The following is a 22872-nucleotide window of genomic DNA, read 5'->3' as shown; positions in this document are numbered from 1 at the left end:
ATCTTTTTATGCTAAATATTTAATTTAACTGGAATGTGTTTTGACCTTACATGTAGGCCTGTACCATGTATACATATCTATTTCCTGAAGCTTCTTAAAGCGATGGTGGCAGGTGCTCATATGGGAACTTCCCTGCCTTGTACAACAAATATATAAATGATTTAGTCCTTTGGGCAGTGATATTTGGATGACACTTATATGTTTGGTTTTTGGTATGTCACATCAAATTGTTGACACATTCAAACATATAAAAATAAGAAAGTAGTTTATTTCAATATATACACATTTGTACAGATAATTTGTTATGTACATGCTGTTAATACATATATACTACTCAAAAGAAGTTAAAGAACACCTGATTTTTTTCATATGGCCCCTGATTATTTACATACATGTGCTCGTGGTAAACATCTGAGATGTGCAGCACTTTCCTCCCACATTAAACTAAAACGCAGGGATATAACTGGAATACTGTTCAGAGCGACATTAACCCCATCTCACTCACTCATATAACTAGTTAATCTGTCATGGCTGGGAGGTATTGCAACACACAGCCTTCCAATTGTAGTCGGTCTTAACTTGTTTTGAGTAGCACACATCCAATTTACACAATGTTCTACACCATAACATTTTCACATGTGATGGTGTTAGGGTTGTTAGATATGATACACAGGTCAGAGGTCAGGATCCCTGAATGGAAAACAGGAAGCCTCTTAGATGCTGTACAATACCTCAGCGTTGAAAACTGGCACTAGTCACATAGTCCTTGCCAAACTGCCCAATAGTAAGGTATCCTAAGGACCAGTAGAAATTTGGTCTTTTTAAGGGTTTTGCTGTATGTTATCATCAAGGACTACTGGTAGTGGGCTACAACTGTTAGTCTCCGGGGTGTACCTATACATGATAACACCAAATGCATGACATGGACAAGTGGAACATGGTTCAAAGTACAATCAGCTCATGTTGAACAAAGAGGGATACATATGGCAAGAAGGAACCGACGTTAGACCTTTGGACAATCAAACTTTACATCTTCCATGTCAGAAGAATTAAAATGTAAGGCTTAAAAAAAATAAAAGAATTGGTTCTCAGGCAATGCCTTTGGAAAATATAGTGTGGGCGGGCAGTGTTTTTTTTGTTTTTTAACAACATAAACAGCTTTGTACAATCAACCTTGGAAAGGGCCTCCCTACATAAATGTATTTCTTCGTGATTATATACTGGAATACAGTATTTGACTTCAGTTAGACTTGGAATATTTATGGATTTTTTTTTTCTTTCTTAAAATGGAAATAAAAAGGAAACGTGTGGCTAACTTTATGATGATGCGGGCGGTGCCTAAGAACCAAGACTATAATTTTGCTTTAGCCGAACAAAACATCTATGTTGCCTTTGCTGTTCTTTAATCCAGGGTATTTTAATTGTAAGACCAGAGATATTGTGGAAGATCTGGTACTTGTAAGTTTCACATGGCACTAGTAATTCAATCTCTCCTGTGTTAGATGAGACAGCCAAGATGTTTCTCAGTGAACATCTCAATGTGATTATTTACACAATGTGCCAGCGTGAAAGTCTAGATAAACATCCAGTACAGTTAGTTGCCAGGAAAGCATCATCCTAACACTGTCAGACATTACGAGAACATCCTTCACTGATGCCATCCCCTCACTTCTTCTTGCTTCCCTTCTTAGCTGGTGATGGGGAACTGTCTTCAGCTTCTGTCTCTGTGGCGACCGGTGGAGGGGGTAGTTCTATACGAGGGTACAGATGAGCATCATGATATCCCAGGATGCCTTGCTCCTCTAGCTCTGCCTCTATCTGCAGCAGACGGTTCAACTTGGATATCCTCTCCCCTCGACATGGTGCTCCAAGCTTGAGAAAACGTGCATTCAGACCCACAGCCTGAAGAAATGAAATTATAGAGAAAATAGTCATCATCATATTCATCCTTCACATACAAGACAAAACTTACTCTCCAGTGAAGAAGGCGACTAGTTTATTTACAAATGATCAACATTGATAGTATACAACCTAACCTCCCAACAGTTCTTAAGACTATAATGTATATGAATGTGTAGAATTTTATGCCACCAGGTTCTCGCTGCCGCTAAACAAAGATCTGAGGACACCCCATTTCGGGTCACGTCAGAACGACCTTGTGCAAACTTTGACCAACCAATGGAACGACTGACAAGAAGTCGACATTAGCCAATCATGAGGCAGCTTTCTCGTGCTCTACGGCACTAATTTCAAAATGGCGACTACGCTTTGAAACATATTTTGACAAATTCTCGATTAAAAATTTGAATCATGAACAAAAGAACATTCTGGAATGGCTAATAGATGGTCTAGATTGTATGGATTCAGTCATTAACCCCGTAACTATCGTTAGGAATACCCAGTGTTAAAGGCTTCGAGGTTGCATGATTAGAAATCACATTCCGACTGTCACTTTCATGATCTGGTAAGCGACGCTTTGATGGGTCGAATGAAAGGTCGTTCTGACGTGACCCGTAATGGGATGTCCTCAGATCTTTGTTTAGCGGTAGCGAGAACTAAGATCTGATTTTAATGAGATTGGCATGTTCAGCAATATTCCAGCAATTTCACACCAGGGGACACCAGAAGTTGGCTTCACACATTGTACCCATGTGGGGAAATTGAACATGAACCTTGGCATGATGTGTCAAAGTTTTATCCACTAGGCTGCCCCACTCAAGATAAATGGTAGCAAAAACACAGAACAACTTTGAAGAATATAGTGCTTAATTATATTAACTTGATAAACAAGATCAGTGAATAAAGCGTTAATGTATATTGTGTATTACCAAAGCATCTCTGGTTAATTTCAGGCTATATATGAAATGGCATAACGAAATTCAGGTTTGTAGAGACAAAAGTTCTTGGAACAGACTAGCATTCCCTTACAAACAAGTATTAAAGAAAAAACTAAAACGGGAATTTCCACTTGATTGCATGTTTCTTGTTTAGTGCTACACTAGGCAATATTCCAGCTATGACAGTGGTTTGTATAAAGTCGAGTTTGGACCAGACAAACGAATTGTGAGCAATGTCCTACGCTGTCGAGGTACGATGACGTGCAATCAACCAAGTCACAGACAAGCATAACTTGGAATCCTAACAGAGCCGCACTTACCCCCAGGACAGGCTGAACCTAATCAAACAGGGCAAACTGTCATGGGCCATTTAGCCCAGATCCATTACCCTGATTGACTACCACATGGTCATATTGACTACCATGTGGTCTGATTGACTACCACATGGTCTGATTGACTGCCATGTCATCTGACTGATTGACTGCCATGTGGTCTGACTGACTGGATGCCATGTGACCTGATTGACTGTCAAGTGACATGATTTACTGCCATGTGGTCTGACTGACTGCCATGTAACCTGATTGACTGCCTGGAGGTCTGATTGACTGCCATGTGGTCTGACTGTCTGCCATGTGGTCTGATTGACTGCCATGTGGTCTGACTGACTGCCATGTAACCTGATCTACTGCCTGCTGGCCTGATTGACTGCCATGTGGTCTGACTGACTGAATGCCATGTGACCTGATTGACTGTCAAGTGACATGATTTACTGCCATGTGGTCTGACTGACTGCCATGTAACCTGATTGACTGCCTGGAGGTCTGATTGACTGCCATGTGGTCTGATTGACTGCCATGTGGTCTGACTGACTGCCATGTGGTCTGACTGACTGCCATGTGGTCTGACTGACTGCCATGTGGTCTGACTGACTGAATGCCATGTGGCCTGATTTGCTGTCATGTTACATGATTGACTGCCATGAGGGCTGGTTGACTGCAACATGGCTTGATTTACAGCCATGTGGCCTGACTGACTGCCATGTAGCCTGATTGACAGCCTGGTGTTGCACACAACATTTGCGTACCAAGTCAGCAAGGATGTCCTGGCTTGTCTCCCCAGGACCAGCTGTCACAAAGATCTCATTCTGGGCTTCTGAAAAACAAAACAATACAGCTAAGAGAATAATGATAATAATAATGATAAATGTACACTTATATTGCCCTGTATCCACGCCCTAATGCATGCTCGTGACATTACACAACTATTACCCTGGTCAACAGATCAGTGTGCACTCAAACTGTCTGATAGGTGCAAGAAGGTTGCAGCCACATAGACATCTCATCCTACTTGAAAGTCATTCTCTGCTTGAAGAACAGAGGCATTTGCCAAAGGTGATACCACATAGGACCATGTGCCAAACAGGCATATCCTGCGCAAAATATACAGAACATATGATATAAGTTGTCCACCGATCTCAAGGGGGACCGGTAGACAACACTAATTATATTGCAGGTATGTCTTATTCATGCATGCTTTGGTGCAAATGGGTAAGAATACCACAGTTAGGCATATATCTATTTTGTTCAATAGCAGACAAGAACAAAAACAAACTTAAACTATTATTCTCCCGCGATCTATTTCAATCGGAAAATATCATAAATATCCGGCAAATGGCATCTTACATACTTAATTTGAGATACAAGATTGCAAATATAATGCCAACAGTTCGGCAACGTAGAAAATGTCCCTTGCATGCGGGGTACAATGAAAATAATAGAATCGGTCTCAGCTAATTAGAATCCACCATTTATGTGTAAGGTAAGATATGTGGTTGTATTCAATGATGCCTGTAAGGAATTATTTCCAGTTGAATCTACCCATAAATATGCAAAGAAACTTGCGGAAAATGAATGCAAAATGCATGTTAGTTGTTGGTTGGTTGTTTTCAGCAATGTTCCAGCTATATGACAGCAGTCTTTAAATAATCGAGTCTGGACCAGGCAATCCAGTGATTGACTTCATGAGCATTGATCCACACAATTGGGATCGATGACATGCTTCAACCAAGTCAGCGAGTTTCATTTGTCAGTGATTTGTCAACATCCCGTCATGTCCAGTGCTGCATGAGTGTCAACTCACCCTCCATCTTGTTGGCCACAGCGATAATGTCTGACAGCGTGTTCATCTGCTCCCATCTGAGGAGGATTCCACTGGTCTGATAGTCCTCATCCAGCTCCTCATGCTTCAGCAGACCTGGGCGGTGGTAGCCGTAGTCACCGACGATGTAACCAGCCACTGAGATACGGTCACACAGTCGTATCCACTGCTCACGATCCTGGACATAGGCAAGGAATAACATCAGATGTTGATGGCCAAAGAAATAGGCCAACAATATGTTGGAAATCACTTTTTAACCATCCTGTCTCCATGAATATAGTTGCTGACAGGGCATTTCATGATGTGTAGGCGTCCCTATGTCTGTCAACTTTCGAAATAAACTACCACAAAGAAATAAACGACTCGTGGTCGTTGTTAATCGTACAATAAAACACTGCAGGGAGAATAAACCACTTCTTATATGATAAGTGCCCTTGGCAGCCAAACTAGAAAGAAATCATTATTGTGTTCAAATTAGGGAGTTTTTTTTAAGTTCTTATTTTCTTCAATTAAGAGGTATTTTACAATGTATTTTAACAGTGCATTCAAGAATGTGAAACAAGGCATTAAATCATATTCCACTTTACTGGTCCTGTCATCAGTGAAATACATATCGTCTGAACAGCACGTACAAAGCCATAACATTATTAACATGAATTTGCAAACTTAGAGCTCAATACTCATAGCCTCTGGGGGGCACGGGTGGCCCAGTTGTCTAAGGCGCCGCGATTTGCTGTGCAGAGTTGCGTCCCTTGGGCAAGCCAGAAACCTATGATTGTGGATTCGAATTCGATTATGGTTCTAGGTTTGTCAGCACCATACCCGTATCACTTTGGGCTTTCCTCCCACATTAAGCTGACATGCCGCGATATAACTGGAATACTGTTAAAAGCGGCATTATACCCAACTCACTCACTCACTCACTCATAGCCTCTGACTAGGTCCAGATAAAGTCCTAGCAAGATATATACAAACAAGGACGGTGTGTATTGTGATAAGTTGCCATATTCAAATGTTTGCAGCAGATATTTATTTCTTACTGGCCTGTGAAGAGATCAACATTGTGTAATACCAAAGTATGTGCTTATGTAATGAGGGAACAAGTTTCACGAACAAATATTGTAAACTCCCAACATCTCTTGGCCTATTCAACATCATTGCATGCAGAGATGATAGATTACTGAGAGAAGCATATGCACACTCGATGACCCCAGCAACCTGGTTCTTTCGCAGGTAGATCTTGCAACAAAATTCCACAAATCACATCATTGGGTATTGTGACGTGATTGTAAACTTTGTTTTGTAGAACCCTGTTCCACAAAGCGATTTTAGCGCAATGACAGTGGTAAGTCTATGTTAAAGTATGGGAGTTACGATAACGTTAGAGCTACGATAGCTTTGAGGAACAGACCCTAAATTCTAAAGGCAGGCCGTTGTATGGTATTAATTAATACGTGTAAACTTAATTGGATTAAGCTGTGGATCGCGTAATTGTCTAGCTATATACACACAACAGTGAAAATTTTAAAATTTATAAACAGCAAGTAATAAATAAAATACTAAACTCTCTACCGTGTAATACCAATTTTATGAAACTCGTGAATCGTTCTAGTTTACGACAAGCAAAAGCAAGTCAGATACCAGAACTATTCACACATTTCATAAAATTGGTATTACACGGGTGCTTGTTTAGTATTCTATAACACAAGATATGGCTACGAGTAATATACCTATAGGGCCAGTAATGCTAACTATTAACATTCTGCACAAATTGAACTGTATGGTGTCTTCACAAGGAATAAACAGTAGGTGATGTGTATAGTGCTAGGGTTGCAGGGCTCTTTTCAGTTTAATAAACAGGAAAACTTGACCTGCAAAATATGCAGGTATATTTACATTTTCCTTGTGTGATATATGCTTTACACATGTCACATGAACTATTTTCATCCCTTTTTATAGAAAATCCTCTGCAGCTATCACATTAGTTTACAAATGATTTGGACAAGGAAAGTGATTTGCAAATGTCACTGTATAAATATTGGATCAGTGACAAACTGTCTGTATTTAGTGTCACTTCTGTTTTCGGTGATGTTTATGTTATGCATTAGTTGACAATGACGCTACCTGTTTCCTGAGTGGGTCGATGACAGCGTTGATGGCAGGGTAGCGGCCGATTAGTTCCACCAGGAACTCAACGTAATCCTCGGTGGTCTTCAGCTGACCGGTCACCACCTCGTACTTGCCCTTGTCCTGGACAGTTACCATACACACTCAAATAAACACACACATACAGGGTAACGGACTATCGCTCACCCAAATAGTGATATCATATAGGCAAACTTTCCACAACAAGTGACTTCTACTTACCCCAAGAATTATCTTAACATGGGGTTGAGTCAGTTTACTTTTTGAGGTTGTACATAGACATAGAGAGGAGGGGAAGCAGGGAGTAACACCCACTTTTTTAAAAACATTTTTACATTTTGAAATATAGGTGATTAGTTGGACCAAAAGTAAACTTATACCAAGACTATAACTATCTCATTTGTTGAAGATATTCAACAAAATTACATGATTACAGAATGTAAAATGCAAATCACAAAATGCAGTACCCATTTATAAAAAAAGCTGTATCCACCTTGATGTTTAATGCCCTTCCTGCATCAATTCAGGTTGTTAGCACATTTCCACATTTAGTTATGTTAAGGCCATTATAGATTCATTATTAGATTTCATCCACGCTAATCACATCCGTCTGCTGTTTATCTTTCCATATGATTTAGACACTTTGTTTGATAAAATATTACATATTATATAATGTCCCCCGCTTCACAGTTTTAAAACTCTTCGATGGTACTCTCTATATTATTTTATTATGCCATAATATAGAGATTACAACCCAAGTCGTCTAATTTTTAGAGCTTCACTATGCCTGGGTTGTCTAACCATGCATGAGTGGTTTCTCCATGGCTCAGCGTGATCTGTGCAGTCACTGACTCATATAATCTGTTTGGGAGAGACTATCAATGGGCATCGGGGTGTTTGGGTTGGGACAACATAAGATAGTGCTACAATATAGAGAGTAGTAGCAGTGTATTTATCCAAATACTTAGTTATGGCATAAGATTAATTTAAGTTCTTTATTTTTAAAATAAGAAATGTATGTGAAATTATTGATTGTGATTGATGATTGATTGGCAACCCTACATATAAGCAATCATAAACTGTAAGTTACATCCATTAGGGTAAGAGAAAAGTGTTACCAGATATATAATATCAAATGTTCCTACAAAACAACAGTCCATTCACCAACCCCATGCCCAGTAATTTCATGTAGTTCTTATTACAGAGGGGGCACGAGTGGCCCAGTCGTCTAAGGCGCCGCGATTCGCTGTGCAGAGTTGCGTCCCTTGGGCACGCCAGAAACCTATGATTGTGGGTTCGAATCCCAGTTCGCCCCGATTATGTTTCTAGGTTTGTCAGCACCATACCCGTGCTCGTGGGTTTCACCGAAGAGAGACTCGCATCACTTCGGGCTTTCCTCCCACATTAAGCTGACATGCTGTGATATAACTGTAATAATGTTAAAAGCAGCGTTAAACCCAACTCACTCACTCACTCTTATTACCGAACATTAACTTTGTATCATTTCATTAGAAACAGACCATCATGATGCAGCTACTGTAAATCAATGTTTACCCCAATATTTACCCCCTATTGACGAGTAGGTGTGCATTACAACTAATGTGCACATGATGCTGCACTGCCTGTCTACCTGCACATGCACACATGTACTTACACCATCACATGATTTGATCAACTTTTTAACAAGATTTCTATAAGGAAGAGAATTTATGAATGTCAACTTCTTCATTATGAGGAACACAACGTTAAGGAGTATATGCTTACTCCTTCATCATGTACATATATATGTTTCACGTTTCAGTTTTCCACTTAAAGTAAAATAAGCGATTTCAATAAATTTTCTTTCAAACAAATTACACTGAAATACTAGAAGATTAGAAGATTGAAAGTTTTGCAAAAACAGTATCATTTCAGCAATACTGAAAACAATTATGTACAATATGGCACATGAAACAATCCAATTACTGCATAAGAATTTGACACATGGAGTCCACCCTTTGTTTTTTTACATATGATGTGTAAATAATATATCGTATTGACGTAATAAGCACCCACGGTGCTCTCAAAATTAGGAATAGTGGGCTCTTATTAGAATATTATTTTGCTGAAAAAAATAGAGAGTTTATGCTGACAGCCTGAAATGTTTATATACACCAGACATATTCTTCCAGAACTTAATTGCCCATAATTAAGGGTGCATATAACACACGAGTGCGTATTATACACCAATAAATAAGTCTTGTGTACATTGATCTATCGGAAGGGGTGCTAATTAGGATTGTTCACTAGCCAATATATTAGCAAATATCGCTGTGGGCGCTTATAAGAGCGGGGCGCTTATTACGTCGAATACGGTACACTGAAAAAACTAGCTCAGGCTGTTCAGACTTGTTATGTCTGCATTTGTGTGAATGAAGATCACTAATCACTATCCCCAGTGACAGATCATTCAGAGTGAAACAGGGTACTACTACGATCTCCCTGATAACATACATGTACATATATGCTAGATATAATCTATTCTACCACACACTAGTGTATACATATGTACTGGCATACCTTTATCCCTGTGCACTAGTTGGTTACATGCTTCAGACGATGTGGACAACAAGCATACAGGACTAACATTACCCAACTTACACAGTCCTCAGCTTCAGTCTGTGTCCATAGAAGACACACATTATCCTTTGTACCAACAATTTCCCAAACAACTGAGTACATGACAAGACAGTAACAAAGGCATGATGACCCTATGTGAGTGTTGTTGTTCATTGTTTAACGCTGCACTCAGCAATTATTCCAGCCATATGACAGCAATCTGGAAATAATCAAGTTTGGGCCAGACAATCCAGTGATTGACATCATGAGCATCAATCAATGTGACTGGGATACACTGACATGCATCAACCAAGTGACGCAGCATGACAGCACATTGATGCTTTTCGTCACCTCTTACAGCCAGAATAGGTTGCTAGTGACCTACCGGTATATGTTTGACTGATATCCCCATGGTGTTATGTGAGCGACACTGACCTTCATTATCACATGACAACACAGTGCACAGCTTGACACATAATTACTGTTGTCCTTATTGAACTGACACATGGTTACACCCATCTTTTCCTTCCTATAAGAGTCCAGTTTTCACCTAGGCAGAACTAGCCTGGATTTTCCAGGCTTGATTGTAGCACAACCAGTGGCTATTATGAGTTATGTCCCTTCTATGTACCTCCTATTGACCAATCAGATTCCATCTCTCATCATATGACTTGCATTTATTTGCAACAAAATGGCGACACCCAGTCAAGACAATCTGATCAATAATCAAGATCTATATTGTAATAAAACAGGTCTTACCCAGCAAAATTAATGCATCAAATCACTTGCACACCTTGATTAAAAACATGAAAAGATTTGCAAAATATCTGTCGACGCCCAGATGACAGTACACATGCTTTGCAAATCCTGCAGTCGACCAAACTCTGCACATTAAAATCCATGTTGTTTACAAATCTGATGGCTAGTTCTTTATGTAAATTTGATTGGACTATACATAGATTTGTTAGTCTAGCAAACATGTAACTCTGGAATACCAGCCTAGTTCGGCAAGGATGGAAACTAGACTTTTATAGTCAGATACTGCCCTTGCCTAGGGAAGATGGGTTACCTCATATACTTGTGTCTTGAAAATATTTTTGATATTTCTCTTGAATATATCATTATAAGTTCATGGCTTAACACAGGTTTTGGTTTGATGATATCTGTCAAAGCATAATTGAAAGGAGGCAATAAGTATGTGAACAAAATTTTAAGTGAAAAAGTTGATAATCATACCATCTTCTCATTGACAATTGACAACTGTCAACTCATAGTTAAGACATGTTTTTTCACTCGTGTATTTGAATGACTCCTTAAACTTCTCCCTAACTTCCCAGAAACAAACACGGGAAGCTAGTGCAATCCTTGAGTAACTGGGTGTGTAATCTGTAGGGCCGTTACAATTCACTCGCATATTCAGTGAATCGAACCGTATCCATTCATGAATTGAATTCGTTATTTGTGGCCACTAGAATCGAATATTTATGAATATGCAGTCATGTGCATTTACATACCCTGTACCTAAAAACATCCATAAGAACATATGATATGCATAGATTTCTTTAAAGACAACACTCTTATAATATTTAATTTGACAGGAATTTGGTCACTGGCCATTGTAGCATTTGAGCAGATACTAAGACTAAGTACCTGGACAAGTGCAGTATATAAATGTATAACATAGATAATTAACAAACCATGTCAAATAATTTATGTTGTTAATGTTTCACTGAATGTAACAAATAATACATCAACTACTGACTTATTATTGTATTCGTGAATAAATATCCGTAAGTATTACCCTATATTCGTGATACGAATCGTATTCACCTCATAGGTTATTCGTTGCAGCCCTAGTAATCTACTCATCACAGCACAATCTAATCACTCATGTTACCTCCTTACTATACTGCTTCCCTGGCTACAACAGAAGCACTCTGCATGAAATATGGACATGTCCATCTTAAACACAACCTGAACTGACGCAAACCCTGAACAATATTCTTTTTCAATTTCCATGGCAACGACTTTGAGTTACACCGAAAATGGTGGTAGTGCTTGTTTCCAGAGCAGATCTTGAAAACCTTCAATGTTTCTTCACCAAACATGGCACATAGATAGGTCTAGTGATAAACTGGTGTCTTTTGATAGTTTGGGATTTTTGAAAAATCTATTTCTTAGTTTCTTTACCTGGCTGTGACCAGTTGTGCCACACTTACAGAACTTCTGCAGATCGGATGAAGATTCCAAACAATATATCTCAACATTCATTGAGAGCCCCACTAAGTCCAAAATTCATGAACATAAAAAAAGATAATAAGTTAGTAGATATTCTATCAAAAAAATGTCAGTTAGAAGATATGAGGACATGACAGTCTACTCACAAAGTCGAACATCTCGTGTGCTGCTATGTTGAGGGCGATGCTGACATCCTCGCCGGGGGTGAGAGACAGAGCAGTCATGGCTTCCTGGATCAGGTCCAGGCCCTGCTCAGGCTTGTCGAACACAGGGCACAGGGCACCCAGGTCATTGACATTCCTTGCATTCCCCTGCAACAAACACAGGCATTACCAGACGCTGCTCATAGTTCTATGAATACTATCATAAATAAACTGCAAGTGATTCCAGGACTGGCTAAACAACATGGATAATATTGACACTGTGCGCACCCCGGTTTAAATTCTTATTCCTCCATAAACCTAAAAATATTAAACTCAATATTTTAATAACCAACATCTGTTTATGACATGCATGAATGATAGCATTGATCACTTTCTCTGGTGACATATTTTTGGCCTTGTGCTCATATTGACCATCTTGTTGCTGCATCTACATGTAACTTTATTATTATACCCCGGAATCCCCACAGGGTGGGAGAGTTGTTGATATGGCAGTAGAAAAACTCACCCCTCCCTTAACAGACACGGCTTTACTGACATGGTTGGAGAAAAGTTCACACCTCCTTTAACAGACAATGCTTTTCTGACATGGTTGGAGAAAAACTCACCCATCCTTTAATGGACAGTGCTTTACTGATGTGGTTGTAGAAAAACTCACTCTTTCCTTAACAGACAGAGCTTAACTGATATGGTGTAGAAAAACTCACCCTTCCTTTAACACAGTGCTTTACTGATATGGTTGTAGAAAAACTCACACTTCCTTTCACATAGTGCCTTACTGACATGGTTGTAGAAAAACTCACCCTTCCTTTCAAACACAGTGCTTTACTGACGTGGTTGTAGAAATACTCACCCCTCCTTTCACACACAGTGCTTTACTGACGTGGTTGTAGATTCCTAGGATGTTCTTCATACTCTGTCAACACAAAAAGGAGGATTCTTTTTTGGTTATTAACTTGAAAACAATTTGTGAAACAAGTTGAAGATGTTCAGTCACATTATCTTTCCCTTTCTTAAGGACTAGCAGTCACTGTGCATCCGACTGTCAAGGCTGACACTAAAAATCAATCCTTTTCAAGGCTGACACTAAAATTCAAGACCTTTCAAGTCTGTGTGAACCTTGTAACACAGTATGATCTTCCTGTGACAACAGAAGCTGCATGTGATTGCAATATGATGATGATGATGATGATGATGATGATGATGATGTCAATTTTGGCAGGATGGCAGGTCAGTACCTTTCCATCTAATCTGCCCATACTGACCTCTCGGAGGGGGACACCAGGTTTGGGGATGACCATGTACTCCTTGATACAGTTCATCTTCCCTGCAGCTCCCTTCCCACCCTGTATGATGGTGACCATGGGCAGAGGAAGCTGTAGTGTGCTGGGCATCTGTAAAACAATTTCACATTACTTATAAAACAGCTAGCTACTGTTTGGCCAGTCACCATCTTGTAAAACCCATACACTTTGTCTGGCCAGTCTGTACTGACATCATGATGTTTAATGACTATTCTACCAAGATTTTGGAAATTACTTGATTCTGATTGATCAATCAGAGGCTATTCAATCACAATAAACCCCCTCTGATTGAAACAGCTGGTTTGAAGGCCGCATCACCACAGAAGGTAATATTCACAGCATAGTACTTTTTTTCAGTCATTGTCGGTAGACATATTTAAATAATTATATTTACAATTACAGGTTACAAAATGAAAAGTTGCGGTTACTACAATATTCAAAGGATGTGTGGCAATACACAAAATAGATCCTTTTGTCACACAAAATTATTTCACTGATGTATTTCGAAAAAAATTGTTTTTGCATTAGTGGAGGTATAAACTATAATACAGTGATCCCTCGCTACAACGCTACCTTCGGGGTCCAAATAATTGATGAGTGTTATAGATGATCAGTGGTTTAACAAATTTCAGGTTGTAGGTGGTAGATGCTCTACCAACCTAGCACGATCTAAGTTGCACGTTTCAGAGTTTAAAAAAAGATTAGAATAGAAGTTGTTTATGATTCAATGTGTAAAAAAGGAATTATTGAGTACCAATATGAGCTTTCAAAAAAACACATCATATCACTTTAGCAAATTCAGGTGAATAAACAGGTATAACAAACTTGGTCAATAAAACTATGAAATTTGATAGAAATCATCACTACATATGACGATTTACAATTTGAGTGTGTATTTCCTGCTCTCCAAAGCATTGTTTTATATGCAGATAATAAGATTAACGTGTGTATTTTCTCATAAACTAAGCCAGAAATAGTAAACGTAAAACACATATTGAAGTCAAATCTCATAAATATCTTTGTCAACAGAGTGCTTATTCAGTCATTAACAGTTAAACACACACAAAAATGTAGACATCAGTATGATATCAGTGACATCGTTCTCCACAGTTATGGAACACAAGCCAATAGGGAAACAGTGGTCTGTTACTTGGTACGTCCTACCGTATTCGACGTAATAAGCGCCTGGCTATAATAAGTGCCCACGGCGATATTTGCCAGTATATTGTCTTGTGAACAATCCCAATTAGCACCCCTTCCAATTGATAATACATACCCGGTACTCAAATGTTATAACACCCTTAATCATGTGCAATGAAATTCTGGTAAAAAAATATCTGTCGTATATAAACATTTCAGGCTGTCAGCATAAATCTTTCAACGCAAAAAATAATATTCTAATAACAGCCCCCTATTTCTACTTTCGAGAGCGCCCTGGGCGCTTATTAATACAGAATTCATATTTTGTTATTTTAAACATAATCTTCCCCGTGGGAATTCTAGGTTAGAATTAGTACCCAACAACCTATGCTGGTCATAAGAGGTGACCAAATGGATCGGATGGTCAGACTCAGTGACTTGGTTGATTGCATGTCATCATACCCTGACAATATGGACTGTTGCTCACAATATCGATCACTGGATTGCCTGGTCCAGACTTGTTTATTTCCTTTATATAGCTAGAATATTTTTGAGTGTATCATTAAACAACAAACAAACAAACAAAATCTGGAAATGATATCTACGCTTACTTCTTTGTGTTTGAGAGCGGCAATATAGTGGTAGAGTGGGACGTCCTTGATGGCGGCTCCAGCTGTACACACAGCCTGACTGAGAGCGCTCACGAGACAGCTGCCGTCAAGGAACTCTTCCCGTGCTTCATCAGGGATGATAATGATCTGACTGGCTTTGCCCTTGCTGCCTCTGAAGAAATATGATTGATACATGTGGGACCTATGTAAGAGTTATGTAGATTTGTGGGAATACTTCATAAACATTACAGTCATCATCCACCCAAGTGGTTACTGCAGACATGAATTCTTCATCAAGTAAAATAACATCACACAATCATCTCATTTCAGGGGTATTTCACATTTACCGTATTTGCCGTATTAAACGCCCTGCTCCAATAAGTGCCCCCCAACCAATTTCTGTAAATAATCTCTAAAAGCCTGTCCTACTTATGTAATTATGTGACAGTCCATATTTTCATGTCCATATTACAGATTTCTTTTACAGAAAACAGAAGCTTAGAAGGGTATATAATTGCCTAGTAACTGTAATCAAAAGGACTTAGTTTCATCTTTGTTTGAACTGTTTGTTCATGTACCGCTTGATCTCTAAAATACATTTAACTCGTTTCTTTATGGTTTCAATAAATTCCCCCTTACGTCAGTTGTCTAAGAACCGTCTGCCCGGAGAGCGGAAGGTCTGGGGCTCGATCCCCGACCGCGTCATACCAAAAAACGTTGAAAGATGGTACTTGTTGTTACCCTGTCTGGCGCTCGGCATTGAAGGTCCATAACAAGGACTGGTCGGCTCGGAGTCAGTATACTGTGTCTGACTTGGGTATTCATGTTAAACTGCGGCATGGTATCTCAGTGAGCTAGCACTATAAATCGGCATCAGTCCAGACTTGTACAAGCAGCCACACACATACATACACGTGCATGCACGTCGCTATTTTAGTGCAATAATCTTGGACGTGATGTTAAACCCCATTTCACCTCACCTCACCAGTTGTCTAAGAGCCCAGAGTGCTTATTACGGCGATTATGGTACATTTTTTTGCAAGCAAATTTATCACTGACAAACATGACTTAAGAAACTCTTCATAATCATATCTTGCAGTTATACTCATGACCTTTTCAGGATACATATGGATATTTTTTCTAGTTCAAACAAGATTAATATTTGAAAATGAATATAAACAATTTCAAGTAGTTGTTCTAACAATGAAAAAATATATTTTTAACATTAACAATACATAGAGTACAGTAAAGCACATAACAGATCTGTAATAGCATGTCAGTCATGGAAAACATTTACCAAAGAGCTCTGCAACAGAGTTCATCTGTATTTATCCACTAAATATATAACTGCTTACACACTGCAGCTAGGTCCTGATCTGGTGACCTGCTGCTTTTGACCAGTACTACTATGGGTGACCACTAATAACACATGCCACACACCATCTACAGGATCTCTTCATGCTCATCATCTATGCATATAGCAAATCCTTACAACCGTCCATCTCTTGTAAATATCATTTTAAACTTCTCACCATTCATATCCATATGTAAACCTCACAATGCTTATACATATACTCAACAACAAAAGTTCCTGTGACACCAATATTTTAGTGTATTTTTCAAACTGTAAAACAAATAAAGTTTGGTTTTCGATAGTGTGGTACATGTATGGAATCAAGTCACAAAAACGCAACTGCTACAGAAAAGCATGCATTCCATGCAAAAGTTGACTTTCATGCAAGCCCCATTCACTTCACTACCCAAGAATGGGTGTAATAACATGTGTGTTAACGGGATTCCATATGCATTGTTTAGCGTCATGCTGACAATGAGATCATCGGCCCGCTTGTTCAACCGTTTTTGCGTCGTCATGGCCCAGGCATTACCTCTCAACATGACAACGCCCGGCCTCATATTGCTCGACTTGTTCAGGATTCTCTTCAACAAAACAACGTGAATGTCATCTCATGGCCGGCTCGCTCCCCTGATCTCTCACCAATTGAGCACATGTGGGATGATGAGATGGATCGGCGCCTTCGACGTCAACCATGTGTTCCACAGACACAGACATGCTCCAGCAGATATGGACAGATATCAAATAGGACTGTGTGCGATGCCTGGTCCATTCCATGAGACGAAGATGTAATGCTTGCATTGCAACCAGAGGTGGACACACATGCTATTGATTTGTAAATTGACATTTTGGCATGTTCATGGTTTTTTGTGAAATCACGCTTATTCTGAAGTCAGTATGGCAAATTAAACCATTTAAACACTTACAGGAGTCTTTTACCTGTTGCAAACCGAAATTGTTTCCGATTTGGTAAAAAACATAACTTTGCATTAAATCTTATTCAATGTCACAGGAACTTTTGTGGTTCAGTATATGTAAACCTCACCATCCATATCCATCTCTAAACCTCACCATTCATATCCATCTGTAAACCTCACGATCCATATCCACATGTAAACCTAACCATGCTTATACATATGTAAACCTCACCATCCATTTAATCTGTAAACATCACCATTCATATCCATCTCTAAACCTCACCCTCCAAATCCATCTCTACACATCACCATCCATATGTAAACCTCACTATCCATATCCATCGCTAAACCTCACCCTCCAAATCCATCTCTAAACCTCACCCTCCAAATCCATCTCTAAACCTCACCCTCCAAATCCATCTCTAAACCTCACCCTCCAAATCCATCTGTAAACCTCACCATCCATATCCATCTGTAAACCTCACCATCCATATCCATCTGTAAACCTCACCATCCAAATCGATCTGGAAACCTCACCCTCCAAATCCATTTGGAAACCTCAGCATCTGTATCGATCTGGAAACCTCAGCATCCATATCCATCTGGAAAACCTCACCATCCAAATCGATCTGGAAACCTCACCTTCCAAAACGATTTGGAAACCTCAGGATCCATATCCATCTGGAAACCTCAGCATCCATATCCATGTGAAAACCTCACCATCCATACCTATCCAAATATTTTTTCAGCCTTAAATCCCATTACCAATAATCATTTGTCCCTGTAAATCTCATTCATTTCCAACTTCAAAATCAGATCATGCCTTTTTCCATCCAAAATCTTAGTTCATTTCCATCCTTGAACTCCTGCATCATCCCCACACATCACTGCCCATTTCCTTCTTTAATTCTCACTGTGGCTGGTTGATGAAGGCATAACATGTTTCCATCTACTCCTAACATTCCATTAACGACACAATGCTAAAAAAATGTTATGCTGTCTACTGTGCACTGACTGAAAGGACATATCATACGTTTCAGTCAGCCATTCATATATAACATTGTCAAACACAAGAAACTATTATGGTGCTTAAGTATTAGGCCAACATTCAAATCTAACACTAGACACAATCTATGATTGTTGTATGAGCAATGTCAGATGTAGAGAGTGTGTCATGTCAGATGTACAGAGAGTGCATCAATGTAAAGACTGTTAATTCAGGATGTTATATCCAAGCACACCACACAAGCAAGGTTAATGCAACATAACTTAGAGGAGGTGATATATACACTGACAAAAGAACTAAAGTGCATTGACAGTTGTCACAGCAACAAGACCACTTACTTCTGGTCCCCCTCAACCTCACTAAAACAATCATAATCTTTGTAAAACATGTTTCTTAAAACCAATTGATGATTGTAAAATTTCACAACATAGAATCTTGAAATACATAAGTATAAGTTCAGAGATATGGAAGATTGTCAATTCATTATCACTGTTGTCTATAATATGTAAGAAATTTTACATCTATTCCGACAGAATTTTAAAGGCAAATAATAATTATTTGCAGTCCTTGCAACATTATATACTATTATTCAATCAATCATCTCTTCATTAGTACTCCTTCCTAAAGCCACATATAGATTTAGTTAATTGCAGTCAAGGCTATAAACTATCATCGGCAAAGCTTATCTTGCTATCTAGACTGAAAGAATATGACTAAACTTTGTCTATAGTTAAAGATGACAGCTGCATTTGTATGAGCAGTTAACTAAAAATGTAAAAGCTCTTATGACATTCATAAAAGTTTCATGGATCACACTTGTTTCTTTGTTGTTTAACCCCACATTCAGCAATATTCCAGCTATATGACGGTGGTCTGTGAATAATCGGGTCTGGACCAGACAATCCAGTGATTGGACAAGCATGGGTTGCTAAAGACCAATTCGAACAAAGATTTTCACAGGGTTGGATTATAAGTCAACTCGTATTCCATTTGACAGCTGTGTCAGATATTTCTTCTGGATTCTTTTGACAATTAAGTTTTGAACTTTTCTCCTGGTGTACAGTACTTTTAAACGATACCCAGTAGTAAGAAACACATTAATTGTATGCTATTGTATCAAGCATTTTATGCACTATCGAGCTGTAGTTAGTCTGCCTTGGTTCTAACATTCCAAGACTAATATTCTCTACTGTTAAGACTATCAACATATCAACCTGGCAATTATCACATCTGTTCCCATTTACCAATGCAAAATGTCACCAGGGGTCATTCTTACAAAAGACTATGTACAACATATTTTACCAAGATATTACTATACCATATTGCAATACAGGTATTGTCATCTCATACACAATTCTTGTGCAGATGTCTGGCAGACTAAACTTACTTTCCAGTAGGAGATTTGGCCTTCTTAGCGTTATTAGACTCGTTGATCTCCTGAGTGGGTGCCTCTTCTGCATTTTCTGCAGCTGCTGCTGCTGCCTCCGCAGCCTTCTGGGCTTCCATTTCATCTTTCATCTGCTGGATGAAGTTGCTGAAACATGACGAGTTAGTGTTGGACATGGTCATTAATTTTGATGCATCCCTTATGTGTTTTATGTGTCCAACTGACAAATCACTGATATTCACTACATATCATTATGTGCATTCCACGGAAACTCATAATGTTTATTTTATGTTTGTGAGAGATGAAAACAGGTTTTTCAACTACAGAATGACATCATATGATAAAGAGGTTATCATGCTCACCAAGGCTTGTTAAATACAATGTTTATTCCTAATCCAGGATATTTACCATCCCAAAACACACTCACAGGATAACCTCTATGGACCCATTCGCTACATTAGCTTTGTTTAGGAAGTGTCATCACCATCTCCATCTGTCCCACCATCAGTAACTTCCAACATAATTCTTCTCACACATGAGCTCACATGAGCTATTTCTACAACTGTGTCATACCAATCACTTAAAATGAGGATACTGTAATGGACTGGTCCAGATTATAGTCGAGCTTGGTCAAACTGATGACAATACAAATTTCAAATACTCTGAAGACAAAATCTACTAACTACACAACATCGTCTGCCTCCGTCTGTTGTGTTGGGTCTAGACCCTCCAGTTTGTTACAGATGTCGGTGTTGATGTAGTTGATGGCTGCTGTTACAGACGCCTGTCTCTCTGAATCCTCAGTGTCTTTCTCTTCTGGCTTTGCAGTGTCCAGCAGCATTGAAGTCACACTTGGGGCAACACAGGAACTGATGAGCTAAATTAACAGTAGTATTAAAGATGAGCACTAACAAAAGTCCCAATTTCTAAATGTTTACATCTTTTAAGGTTTTCATGATTGTAGTTGAAACAAATTAGGTATAAAGATTCAGATCAGGTTATTTTCTAGGATACTGACTGATTCTCATCCAAAATGAACTAATCATATTTTTAAAAGTTGGTAATGATATCCTATAAATTTGTGAAAATGTGCCCAAGTCATTTGTCTCCAGCAAAATCACTGCAGGTACATTCAAACATGATATTCCAATTAATAGCAACCCTATATATGCTTAAGAAATTGAAAACAACCAAACAAAAACTAAATCAAAAGTATATCTTACTTTTTCATGGTTCTTTACCATGCAGTAAACTTCAGTTTGCACAGTTGACTGTCCTTTGCTGTCATACCCTTGTCGACCTTTTACCTGCATCATGTTTTTCAGTGTTTGAATCATTTATTAATAGAAATCAATCAGAGACAAAAACATTTATCCCCAACATGTGTTTCAGCAATCATTAGAGTTGATTTAGTGAACTTGATGGATCAACAGAAATTTTAGATGATTTGGACTTTGAAATGGTGACCAAAGTCACAGGCACCTTGAAATTCATGGCATATGCTTAGCAGCTACTGCTATGTGAATCATTAAAGGCAGCATGTGATATCATTTTGCTGTCCATTTTGCAACATTTTGTTTAGAAATATTTATTACCATTAACAGATTTGCCTGGTCCAAATTGCATTTGATAATATTTACAAATTGCTAACTGTGGCATCAAATAACATGCACTCACTGACTACATTTGGCATGATGATGAACATGAAGTATGTAAAGTTTTACCTTTGTGATTACTGGGACTTTGGCAAATTCAGCAAAATAATTTGCCTGTGAGAATGAAGTATGAAATATTGATTAGATTCAGCAATATCTGGTTCATACATTGTAAAAATATATATAACATACAAGACCTATTAATGAAATTTTATTTAACAATTGATTATTGATCCAACATGATGAGTGAGGCGAATGGCTATAACTTAGTATGAGGGATCAATTGTAGGTGCGAATTATGGAGTTATTCATGTGTAAAAAGTAAAACATTAGTGTCATTGATAATCATGGTTCAGATGTTCCGTAGAACACAAGTACCGTATTCGACGTAATAAGCGCCCCGCTCTAATAAGCGTCCACGGCAATATTTGCTAATATATTGGCACGTGAACAATCCCAATTAGCACCCCTTCCGATTGATCAATGTAAACAAGACTTATTCATTTGTGTATAATACGAACTCCTGTGTTATATGCATCATTAATTATGGGCAAATAATTCTGGAAAAATATATCTGCCGTACATAAACATTTCAGGCTGTCAGCATAAACCACAAAATTTATCTTTCAACTCTGTTTTTCACCAAAATAATATTTTAATAGGAGCCTCCTATTTCTAATTTTGAGAGCGCCCTGGGCGCTTATTACGTCGAATACGGTAATTAATGGGGATATATAACTTAGGAAGATGTGTAGCTCACACAGCCAATAAACCAATTTAGTGTCAAGAATCTTAAAGTGACACTGTTTTCCTCCATTCAATCGAAATAATGCATTGTCGTGTAGCTTATGTAGGTTGATGGAACAAATTTAAAACTTGTCAGTAAAATATTTGTTGTAATTACTTACAACATGGCCATACACATCTGCTGGGTTGTCATGAAACATTGAGTTCAGGATCTCCTCCATCTTCTTAGGGACGCCATTATCTGTGTAAAATCGTATTGCCCTTTCCTTCATTTCGTACAGCTCTCGAGCATCTTTTGCACTTGATTTAACGCCAGCTGCTGCAGCCATCTTGTCACTTTGATCTGGCTACGTGCCTTTGCAAGTATCCAATAAGTAGGCCTATCAGTCAAGATGCGTCGTCTGCTACAAAACAGATATGTCCGAAATAATATTAATTCAGGTACAGATTAGTGATCTATACCTAATGATTGATTCCTAAGAACTAGGGTAAGGTAGAGATGGAATCATAAACAAGATGCAAGTGGAATAAGAGACAAAATCTCGTGGAAAGTAGTGGAAACGTTCTCAATGTGATGGTTTAGGCGTCCATATTGGTATGTTGTTAGGGAAGTGG

General features: G+C 38.7%; 1 protein-coding gene across 1 annotated transcript; it reads right to left on the bottom strand.

The window, feature by feature from the left end:
• Positions 1-870: 870 nt before the first annotated feature.
• Positions 871-22845, bottom strand: LOC139452462 (enolase 4-like). The gene is made up of 13 exons (XM_071233952.1): positions 22419-22845; positions 21580-21624; positions 21079-21162; positions 20539-20732; positions 19856-20002; positions 15192-15363; positions 13402-13530; positions 12990-13052; positions 12122-12286; positions 7119-7244; positions 4977-5172; positions 3922-3989; positions 871-1902 (listed from the first exon to the last, which is right to left on the bottom strand). The coding sequence occupies exons 1-13, from the start codon at positions 22584-22586 to the stop codon at positions 1666-1668; spliced, it is 1794 nt and encodes a 597-aa protein (XP_071090053.1). The 5' UTR covers positions 22587-22845; the 3' UTR covers positions 871-1665.
• Positions 22846-22872: the final 27 nt, after the last annotated feature.

This window comes from Haliotis cracherodii, unplaced genomic scaffold (assembly GCF_022045235.1).
Source record: "Haliotis cracherodii isolate W230 unplaced genomic scaffold, xgHalCrac1.p SCAF_9, whole genome shotgun sequence".
NCBI classification, from domain to species: domain Eukaryota; kingdom Metazoa; phylum Mollusca; class Gastropoda; order Lepetellida; family Haliotidae; genus Haliotis; species Haliotis cracherodii.
The sequence above is the reverse complement of the archived record's forward strand: the minus strand, read 5'-3'. Positions and strand labels throughout refer to the sequence as shown.